The 12,374-nt window shown below is 34.5% G+C and overlaps 1 protein-coding gene across 1 annotated transcript in view; it reads left to right on the top strand.

Moving 5' to 3' along the window:
- EYS (eyes shut homolog) overlaps window positions 1–12,374 on the top strand; it is a gene marked incomplete at both ends in the record, with an annotated part of 1,105,706 nt that overhangs the window by 523,328 nt on the left and 570,004 nt on the right. The window contains 1 exon segment of the mRNA XM_081140616.1: window positions 6,675–6,799. Within this exon segment, the coding sequence (XP_080996742.1) occupies window positions 6,675–6,799 (125 nt within the window).

Genomic DNA, 12,374 nt, shown 5'->3' with positions numbered 1-12,374 from the left:
AAAGATGCAGGATCTTACAAAATTGACATAAGTTCTCTTGGAAAAATTGTTTCCATTATACAACATGCTGATGGAGACAGAGTTAAAGTAGTTAAAACTGAGGAAGAAAAAAATCAATAAATATGATTACATAAGATGCCAAGATAATAATATATATATTAAAGATTTAGAGACATTTTGGAAATCTGAGGTAGGCTTAAATAATTTCATTACAATATCATTAGTCAAGATGAAGTAAAGGATACAATAAGATAATACAGTTTATATTGTGGTTGGGGGCATGTCAAAACCCACAAAACTCATAATTTTAAATGTACTTTTGTGAAACTTTAGGTAAACTTTAGAAATGTATTTATTTTAATGTTTTTAAGATTTAAAATCTTTTTTCACCATTTAATATGAAATTCTGGTCCCCTTTTTAAGTTATTTTTTATGTATCTTAGAACCCCATGAAAGACTCCAGCATTACTTAGATAATTACTGTTTATTCACAGAAAACAAAAGTAATATGAAACCTATTTTCCTGTGAAAGAAACCTTAATATTTCTGGTAACATACCTATATATGTTCGCATACATTGGGCATCAAATGTCCAAAAAAGAATAAAATATCTATTAAATGTAATATTGGGTTGGTGGGTTGGTGAGTAAGAGGGAAATCTGGTTGTTGGAGGAAACCATTATTTTAGAGATGTATAGTTATAACAAAGATCTAGAAAGCATGTTTTATAAGAAACAGGTTAAGAAACTTGGGAAGTTTCCAATGAAAATGGGAAGATTTGTGACAAAAATGAAAGGTATTTTGACGTACTTAGAAGATGGATTAGAATACTCATGGATTTCTGCAGTTAATAGAATGTCATCCAGTGGGTGAAAAAATATGAAAAAGACATTTAATGTCATTATAATAACACTATGGCAAAATACAAGACACTTCACAAGTTTAAAAAGTAACAAAGTTCAACTTCATTTACTTTAATAGAGCTGTTGAAAAACCAAATGAGTTGGCTTATGAAGTAATGTGTTCTCTAACACTGGAAGGGTCCTGAGGAACCCAACTAACTCCTTTTGGAATGTTATTTAGGAAAATTTAGCACTATAAATTTTGAACCTTTAAATAATGAAACAAAACTTTAAACCAAATTCAAATTCCGTACTTGAGTGGATCAGGATTTGGACTGACTCTTACCATGAAAAACACCGTGTTCACAATAAAATCTAACATTGTGCCTGCCAAGTAAAACCTTTTTCCTTTAAACTCCTCTTTGATATAAGACTCCAATTACTGATACCCTAAGTATATTATCTAAGATTGTGTTTTGAGCATGACGAATGCATGTAAATAACCTTACAAAATGCTTAGCATATAAGTAGAAAATTTAGCTACCATTAACTATATGATATTAATTTGCTAATTGGAATATAGCAATATACTGTAAATATGCATACTTTCTTAATAATAATTTGGCATTTTACCTTGAGAAAATCACTCTGATCACAGTAGACATAGTGATATAGACATAGTGATAGAAGTGATAATAGATTGAGGTAAGTTTCATTGCCTAGGTTGGTTCTGGTTGTATCTTATAAATAATCCCCAAAATAAGGTCTGCTTTCTTTAATTTTAATTGAGTTATTGCTAAAAGCAGAATGTAGATGAAAAACATTCCTCTTCCCATAAAATCTCAGTGTAGTTTAGATGTATGAAATTCTTTTCTGCAATTTTTGGAGAAGTTATTAATATACAAAGTTGATTGGGGTTCCGCATGTGGTGATTATACAGCAGATGTTTTTGCTGCTGTGCTGGACAGTTTCTAATCATATTGACTGAACCCTACTTTAAAAGCCTCTACATTTATGACTTCAACTTTTTTGTAAGCTGAAGAATCTAACCGAGTGCACACATAGGCCACTTGTAAATCAGCACAGAAGTGTGGATATGTTAATGTCCTGAAGGTAATCCTTGCCTAATGGGGACAAGAGAGTCAGTGGACAGTTGCTCCATTTCTCATTCATTCCATGGAAGACATCTTATGTGCCTTCTCCACGGATATTCATAAGGTTCTCCTTGAATGCCTAGTTACCTACTGCAGTGTAAAAAATTACCCCCAAAATCTAATGGCTGGAAACAACAAACATTTACAGATGCTCCTAAGCTTACAATGGGGTTACATCCTGACAAACCCATTACATTAAAAATATCATAAGTCAAAAATGCACTTAACACACTGAACCTACTGAATATCATAATTTAGGTTAGCCTATTTTTTAAAATTTATCTTTGTTGTTGAAAGTATTACAAATGTCCCCCCTTTTTTCTCTTAAATGTTCTCAGAACACTTACATTAGCCTACAGTTGGACAATTATCTTGAGTTTTATCACAAGAATAATTACCTTCCTCTTTTCCTCCTCACTGGAAGCAAAGACCCAGATGGGCATTCTGCAGACAAGATGGGATGCGAGAACAAAGCGCAGTATCCCAAACCTCTGGCAACACAGTGCGCTGTGCAGTGTCGGCTGTTTACCCTTGTGAGAGTGGGTCTGACTGCAGCTTGCTACTGCTGTCTAGCATCGCAAGAGAGTATCTTACACATATCACTAGCCCAAGGAAAGATCAAAATTCAAAATTTGAAGTACAGTTTCTACTAAATGTGTACTGCTTTGGCACCATTGTAAAGTTGAAAATCATTAAGCTGAACCATAACAAGTTGGGGACCAAGACGTCTGTATTTCAGTTTCTGTAGTTTGTGAGTCCCAGAGTGGCTTATCTGGGTGGTTCTGGCTCAGGATCTTTTATTAGGTTGCAATCAAGAGTCAACTGCGTTACACGCAGACAAAGACTTGCCTTGGGCTAAAAGCTCTTCTTCCAGGTTCACTGTGGCTGTTGGCCAGGGCCTTTATTTCTTCTCCACGTGGCCCTCCCCTGAGTGTCACTTGGTTATTTTCAGGACACAGAAGCTGGCTTGTTGGAGAAAGTAAAGAGAGAACACAGAAGTCACACTTTGACCTTATTCTAGATATTAGCAATGAAACATTAAGTACAACCAACACAATAAGAGAAGAATTAGGCTTTTGAAAAGCGTGAAAGAGTTTGAAAACCAGTACAGGGGTAGTGCGCCCCAGGGACACAGTGGCGAGGCGCTGAATCGCGCGTTCCTAGTTGACTCCATTCCTCCTGATCTCACTCTCCCCACTCCTTCATCTCGGCTTATTTGTACAGCCTCCCAAATAAACGACCTGCATTCAAGTCTTTATCTCAGTTTCTGCATATGAAACATTCCAAAACCAAGACAGCTTAGCACTCTGAAATTTAAATACTCTCAAGATCAAAATTTAAAGCAAAATGTTATTGAAAATATATGAAATAATAGCTATAAAGAAGAACTCCTTTTGAGATTTGTGTATTACCAACCACAGAGACAGTTGTGGTTATTATCACTTCCCTTTTATCTAAATTATTTTACATGTCCATATATAGTTTCAACAGCTATTTAGACAATATTCTGATTTGTAAAGTAATATCAAGAACGTTAGATTTATGTTAAATAATTGTCTTCAGAGAATATTCTCTTCTTAATTTGTATGTAACATTAAACTGATAATAGAATTACTCAAGATAAAAGTAAAAATGTTGAATTAAAAATGGCCTTTAGGATACATAATTTAGGCAATAGTAATAAAAGTACTTATTTTACATATTAAGTAAAATCCTATTTTATGTGATTTACTTAAGGCTATAATAAAATTAAATTACACATTTGAAACTACATACAATAATTTAGATTCTAATTTATCACCACTTCTGCAACAAATCAAACAAATGAGTTTAAAATACCTATGTTTTTTAAAGATTTAGAAGATATAATGAGATCAACTGAATAATTCGGAAAATAGTGAGGCGAGTAACATAATGTGATATCTTTAGAACAGATAATCAAGGCCCTTCTGGTCAGGTCATTGGATCTGCCTGCTCACTAGGATATTGCCAACTTATCAACCTGGTGTTCCTGTCGTGTTTCCCACAGAACTGGTAGTTTACAGTATCAAAATATCTATAAAATGTCAATGTTGTGAATCAATAGTCATTCACATGAATATAAGGAAACATGTTTGGATTCCATGACCTCGATCAGGTACATGATCATTTCCGTTCCAGTTTAATTATCTAGCATATCATCCAGATCACAGAAGAGATCAGAGTACAGTGATAAGAGAGATATGAAAATAAGCCAAAATTCAACAAGGTGTGACTTTTTTGACTGAAATAGAAGCAAATAAACAAGATTATGCAGAAGTTATGTTCACAGTGTGTAGATTCCTAGTTGGAGGCTACTTACTCATAACAAATTGTGATCAGTTACCAATAAAGGGTATGTCTAACATTCAGAGAAATAAACATCTTATATTTTGGTATATTCTAGAGCAAATGGATTTATGTACAGTTGTCACTAATCATTAAAAAGGAAGAAAATAGATTATAGAAGTTAACTGTGAAGGTTCTGAAAGTGTATGAAGTGACTAACATATGTGATACTTTTCAGCTGTTCTAATTTGAGAACTATTGGCTTTAGCAAAGCTCCTAATAATAAATAAACACTTTAGCTCCTGAGCATTTAAAGATGATATTTTTAATGCCGATGCTTTGAGACTGAAAAAAATACATTATAATGTGGTTCTTTAACAATTATTAAGCTACATCCTAAGTTATGCCATCAAATTCAGGCAAATGGAATATTAGAGACTGCAACTAAATTTTGTTTTAAAATGGAAAGTAAATGTTTCAAAGTCAAATAAAAGTTTAGTGAATGTGTGTGTGTTGATTAATTCTCAATTGTAGCACTTCAACTAAAAAGAAAAAGATTTCTGAGTAGAATTGATTGTGTGGGATGGAAATTCAGTCTTCGAATACTACTTAGTCTTTCTCCAGTCATATGATACTAGATGTTATTTTTGTTTGTTTGTTTAATAAGTTGTCTGTAGACTTTCTTTGTTTTGCGCCTCATAATTTTACTTGATAAATGCCCCAAATGGCCATTTGGGGGACTACTTGAACAAGACCAATAAGAGACAGATTTTGCTTTACTATATTGAATAAAAAAAAAGTAAATGGAAAAGAAATACCACAATGTTGGTCTTTGATCTAGAGGAGGGTTTGCAGGAAGAGCTCATGGAAGAGGTGGTGACTGTCAGGGATGGTTACAAGAAACTGTCTAGGCGAGGTGGTTAACAAAATAGCTACAAACCACATTAAATGATTCCATTTGCAATTTATCCCCAACAAGTGATAAAGCAGAATTTTCCAATTTGGATAATCATTTAAGGGTGACTCCTACCACCTACTAAGTGTTAACTAACTTTTTTGAATCAAGTACTCAAATGGAAGTATGATGTTGGATTTCTCTGAAGTTTTATTCTGAGTTCTAATTAAAACAAACTTGCTTTAAATGTTTTGTTCTTTAATTGCTATGCATCAGAATCAATTTGTGTTTTATGCCCCTTCCCCCAGTATTGTAGATCAAGTCTGCGGTAAAAGCTCAACATGAGAGTTTCATGATTTAGCAGTGTCTTACTGATTTTTATTAAAGACTATTTTTTAACAGTTTTAGCTTCACAACACAATTGAGAGAAAGGTACAAAGATTTCCCATTTACCTCCTGCCCCCACGTATGCGTAGAATTCCCCATTATTGGCATCACTCACCAGAATGGTACACTTGTTACCAAAATGAACCTACATTGATACAGCAAAATCACCCAGACTCTACAGTTGACCTTAAGGCTCACATTTGGTGTTGTACATTCTAAGGATTTTCACTGCCCTAAAAATCCTCTGTGCTCTGCCTTTTCATCATTCCCCTTCTCCCTCTCACCCCTGACAGCCAGTGATCTTTTTATTGTATTCATAGTTTTGCCTTTTCTAGAATGTCATATTGTTGAAATCATACAGATTTAGCCTTTTCAGATTAACTTCTTTCACTTAGTAACATTCATTTAAGATTTCTCCATGTCTTTTAAAAGTTTAATAACTCATTGCTTTTCAGCAGTGAATAATATCCCATCCCATCATTGTAAATAGGCCTTTAGTGATATAGTAATGAAAAGAGGGAGGAGAGAACATGAGAGGAAGCACATGAACATGCTCACACATTAATGTCATTTCCTTTGTTTGTTTCCTAGAGGTGACAACAATTTACTACAAACTTGGTGGCTAAAAACAACAAATTTATTTGGTCACAGTTGTGAAATCAGAAATCCAAAGTCAAGGCATCAGCAAAGCCATACTCTCTCTGAAGGTGCTAAGGGAGAGCCCTACGTTTCCTCTTCCAGCTTCTAGAAGCTTCAGGCGCTCCTTAGCGTGGGGATACATGACACCAACTTCTGCCTCCTCTTTTACATTGCCTGTGTGCCTCATCTTCTTATAAGGACACTTGTCTTTGGATTTAGGGCCAACCCAGTTAATTCAGGGTGATATCATCTCACAATCTTTAACTTAATTACATCTGCAAAGATCAGGTGTCTTTAACTTCATTGAAAATACTAGTGAATATCAGCTAACTTATCACATAAATCAACTGTAATAAATGACTACTTCTTGTGCTTAATTTTATTCTTAATTTGGTAAATATGACCTCTACAATATAGATTCATCTGTTATTTTTCATTTTTCTTTCTTAGATGTCTTCCTAGATTTTCTGGTCAATCTTGTGAAATTAAGATAAATGAATATTTTTCATCACCATATCTAAATGGTGCAAACTGTGAAGATCACATCAATGGATATATTTGCAAATGTCAACAAGGTAATTATTGAAAAACAATATTCATGCATCTCATATATATGTGTGTGTATATATTTACTATATATATATATGTATGTATATGCATAGATATAGTACAACTTTGACGATCCACTCCACCAATAATGTTTGCTATCAACCAAGTTCTAAGCAATAATCACACCTAGAAAATATGAAATAGATGTTCTGTGAACTAGTAAGCAATCACTTTGATTACCATCAGGAAATCCTAATGTTTAGAGTATGGTATCTCACTACATGTATTTTCTAAATTTATGCAGTCTTTATATTCCTGATTTTTATTATCTTTAATTATATAATGACATAAACAAGTTAATTGTCCAACACATCTTTTCCCCTACATTTCCTCTAGTTTTCTAACTTTGTTGCTTTTTTTTTAATCCTCACTTGAGGATATTTTTTCCATTGCAGAGAGAGTAGAAGTGAGAGAGAGAGAGAATAACATTAATTTGAGAGAGACACATCTATTGGTTGCCTCCTGCATATGCCCTGACAGGGGCCAGGGATCAAGCCTGCAACCAAGGTATGTGCCGTTACCTGAGACCCTTCAGTCCGAGGACCAATGCTCCAACCACTGAGCAAAACTGGCTAGGGCCAACTATGTGGCCTTTGTCCTCTGTCTTCTGTCACTCATCTCATCTTCAACATTCAGTTGCAGCAACTGAGATAGAATGTTGAATGCCTGAATTTCCTTGAGCAGTAATAATCTGTCAGAAATATATGTGGGAGTATTTTTGGTCATTCAGAAAGAATTTTCACTACTTACAGACACCACAGCAAACTTGAGACAGCTTGTGGATACCTCAAGTTCTGGGCTTCTGGTCATTTGGATCCCCTGAGGGAATAACAACTAGGCAGTCTGGAGGCACAGATATATATATATTACTTTCCTCCCACCTTTTAAGTTCTTTTGGCTTGGCTGATCATCAAATTAACCAGACAGATTAACAGGAGAAAATGTCTAAGACATTTATTATTACACATGTATATGCCACAGGTGTCATAAGATATGAGATCAGAAGCCCATTGGGCAGTTGAGGCTTATAGGCCCTTCTGGTCAAAGGAGAAGAAACCAGGGGTCTGGAATTCCAAACAAGTAGGTAATTTACAGGTACAAGACAGAGAAAACACGTGGTAACAGATTCTTGCTGTGCCATTCAGGAACAGTGGGACACAGAGCACAGGCTTTGCTAGATTTCTTCCTGACACATATGTGCTCATTCATATGTGCTCATTCATATGTGCTGAAGGTGAACATGCTAAGGTTCCCTTCCTGAAGCAGGTTTTTCTATCTGAATTCCTTCAGGAAGGAAAGGGTAAAGGTCAAAAATTCTTTCTGAGTCTTTTATTTCTTAATAACCAGCTTAAAATCAATATCTCAAAAGACACATTTTGGGGTGGCAATACTTTGGTTCCCTTCATCAGATACATGGATATTAGGGCTCCTATTTTTTATATGATGTTGCACACATGTTTTATCATTTGAGTGCCAGCATCATGCTGTTTACAAGTTCACATTCACTCAACATTCACAACTCAATACCAATACTAGGTTTTATTTGGTCAGACAGGTTATCAAAAGGCATTTGCACCTGCATTTTGAAATAGCCACCTATATGTAAAACTGCAACTGTTGCAGATAAAAGAAGTAGAATAGAAATTAAAGTTCTCTGACATAAGAAATAAATACCTTTTCAAAAGGTATTTGAAGCATATGTTTTTATTGAAGTCTGAACACTTAAAATGCAATGAAATCTACCATAAGCAACGAGTGCAGGGTGGGGCAAAAGTAAGTTTATAGTTACGAGTGTTTGAAACCCAGAGTTTATTCTTATATTTTTGTTCCCTAATTATTGTATTATTTACTTTATTACTGCTGTAAACCTACTTTTGCCCCACCCTGTATATTCCTACCAAAACAATAAAAACACAGGCATATCCATAATTTTCACTATGTCAATATATATCTTATAATTGCTAGTTTCATATTTATGTTATTATATTTACAATACTAGATTACTCTTGACCCACTTATTTTAAATTCAGTTGGAAGCACGGAGCCATTTTAAAGCAGTTGCAGCGTTCAGATGAAGCCCCTTCTGAGTGCTGCCCATCAGTCCTTGGTGGAAATGAAAGGCCTCAAAAATGATGCCCATCTAAGGTAAGGATAGTGGCAAGATTTAGATCGGAGCCCAAGTGTTGTTAGGCGTTACTTAGAACTTTCTGGTATTTTTGAATTAAGACTTAGATTTTTCACAACCTAGTCACAAGAGCAACAACCAATTAAGAAACAAACAAAAACAAAAAACAAATGCTTTGAAAATGTTGCAGGCACCCTTCCAGACCTGCTCCCAGGGGCTCTGTGCAGCCACGGCTCTTAATCATGCCAACAAATACTCCCTCTGGAGTTGTTTAAGGAATGATCGTGCTCTTGTAGGTTACCCTTTATCCCTTCCTCATTTTCTTTATTAGCATAGTTAGCCATATTTTTTCAGGATTTTTAAAATTCATACTGTAAAATTCATTCTCTGGCACAAAGTTGTATATTTTGACAAATGCATAAAAAATTGTGTAACTACCCCACAGTCAGTCATTTAACCACTTTCCCCAAGCTGTACCCATGCTACCCCTTTGTAGGTAATCTTTTCCTCATCACCAACATACATCGATATTTATATAATTCTAATTTTTTCTTTACCAGTTTTGTCCTTGAAAATTCTACCTGTTGTTTAGTAGTTCTTTCTCTTGTGTTCTGAACTTTAGATTTTGAAAGCCAAATGTGGGCTAACTTCAGCATAGATGTGTTTGGGAAATAATAATTATAATAAAGATAACTATACTAGTGCATGGACACCATGCTATTTTACATGTATGGACTCATTTCATTTTCATAACAACCTTGTGGAAAAGGTAGTTATCTCATTTTACCAATGAGGATCAGGAGTCCCAGAGTCTTTGGATAATCTTCCAGAGCATATTATGTAAAACTTAGATTTATAACCAGGCTATCTGGCCTAGTACTATATAGTCATCATTTGTATGTTGTCCAAAGAAGGGCCTTCACTGAATAGCAACTTTCCATAAAGTTGCTATTAGACTAGATGAGTTAGACTAGATGAGTAAGTTCTGGAGATCTGCTGTACACCATTGTGCCTATAGTTAATAATACTGTATTATACATTTAAAAATTTATAAAAAGAATAGATATCATGTTAAATGTTACTAGAAAAGAAAAATTGATAACCATTAAAAAAGCAAAGACTTTGCCAACAAAATCTATCAGTGTGTTGCATCTTAGTCTGGATGTTACCAATTCTAACCACTGTGAGACTTTTTCAAGACGGTTTCCTATCCGGATCTGTCTGATAATGTCCTAAAAAGTTTCCATAAGCAAAAACGGAAGGCTCACCACTTTGTGAGCAATCTATAGCAATTTGCCTTCTCCCAAATGTCATAGAAAGGCACAAAGGCTGATTCATTTGGTTTATGCATGTCCGCTCTTTTCTCTCATCCAGGAGTATACCAGCCTTAATTAATGTTGATAATTCTTTCTTGGGCTCTGATCTAAATCTTGCCACTATCCTTACCTTACGCAGTCTGGATCGAAATCTAATTTCACTAGGTATTTACTCCTGTCTTGAAATTAGTTAAGTATTATAAATTATAGTCATTTTCTATTTTTATCAGTTGTGGAAATCTTCCTTAAGTTCACATCATGTTGCCAATTATCAGAATGATCTTGTCTTTATGTAACAACTCTTCCTCCATAGTCTTAATCTTGAGTGGCTCCTTTACTGTACCTCAAGATTTGCAATTTTATCTTTTTTCTCTCTTCTCTCTTCTTTTTAGTCCAAACAGAACTGGATGACTCCTGCAATATTCTGAAAAGAACACAATTTAAGAAATTAAATGTCAGCTTCCTCACCGGTTATATATCTACAAAACACAGCTGAAATTTAAACTGGATATAAGGAGGCTAGAAGATACTCTGTATCATATTTAATTTGGTACAATCAAATACAAGGAGTTGTATTCTAATGTGTCCCCACAAATTGTTCAGCACATATTGAAAATGTACAGTCCATTAGTGATGCTGGCCAAAGTTCTGTAATCACAGGCACGGCCATAGTTAGCATAAAGCCATCCCCCTCTTCATAAGCAGACAAATTAGATGGTTATGTCGTTTCCTCCAAGCTAACGAGGTACGATGCTGGACAAGTGGGGCACATGTCGGATCTCAGACCTCACTGATCCTCTCTGCATGAGACCTTCATGCAGGGTACAACCCAGCATTCGGGTCAGTCCTAATTACAGAGCTCGTCCCCCACCTGTGCAGTGAATTCAATGGCTGCTGAACTTGTTTCCATTGAAATATCAGGACAAGCATTCAGATCATTTTACAAACTAAAATGCACTTTTGTTTTAGCCCAAACAGTTTCATTTATAGTGTTATATTAAAATGTTTAACGCTCAGTAAGTGAAACCATGGTTTATCCCATTATGAGCAAATTGAAAGTGAAGAGAACAATCTCTGTTCTGCAAATGGGAGTGCTTCACCCAGGGTTGTTTTCAATCCCTGGAGCAGCCACTGCGCCCACGGTTTATACTCAGGAGGGGTGGAATAGTGTTTATATAGGTGATAATATAAACTGCAGATACACATTTTGCTCTTAAAATAACATTATTCATTTTGAAGCAGAAATGCTACATTTTCCTGGGGGCAAGGAAGCAGATAAACAAACACTGATGATATCTACCGCGAGTGCTACAATTATGAAGTCATGGATAGGGCTTTTGTAATTTAGAACAGAAAAGATACAGACTGATTTTTCTTTTTATTCAAGACCCATGAAAAGTGAAATAATCTTTAATGTGAAATAAAAAGAGTGCATAATAATGTATTTTCATGAAGATTTAGGTGTAAAAATCAATTCTTCTATCTATTCTAGAGTTAAAATAAGCCAATAAAATAATTTTAATTCACGTTATCCAATTACCAGATAATATATTAACAAGCAAGGCAATTATTTTAGGTTTAGGTCTAATTTTATTTTACTTTCCTCAGGTTAGAAGCAAATAACTTGGTGTTAAGAGGGAAAATGAAAGAAAAGTTAAATATATAACTCTTTGAAATAGTGGCTTTTATTTTTCTTAATAAACTCAAATTATTATAGCTGCTATGTTATGGTAGGAAATGGTTGTATTAAAACTTGTCAGTGTTTCTAGTTACATATATTGATGTATTTAAAGATTTATTTTAATTACCAACTTAAAAATTAGTCTAATTTGTTATTTTTATTATAATTTGACATCTAAAGGCTTATTTCACACCTGTATTGTCATCGTTTACTCCGTAAGCATTTATTTTCCATAAGCAGGTATTAGATTAGTACTATAAATTTAACGTGATAACAATTTAATCATTTTTCTGGATTGCTAATGAAAAGTTTTGGTTTATTGATTTTAATACCAAAAAGTATTTTTAATTATCTTGTTACTTTATTACAAATGGAAATCAAACCTACAGGGAACTCAAAGGATGTTTTCTTTATCTCTG

Source organism: Miniopterus schreibersii, assembly GCF_964146895.1.
Source record: "Miniopterus schreibersii genome assembly, chromosome: 6".
NCBI lineage: Eukaryota > Metazoa > Chordata > Mammalia > Chiroptera > Miniopteridae > Miniopterus > Miniopterus schreibersii.
The sequence above is the reverse complement of the archived record's forward strand: the minus strand, read 5'-3'. Positions and strand labels throughout refer to the sequence as shown.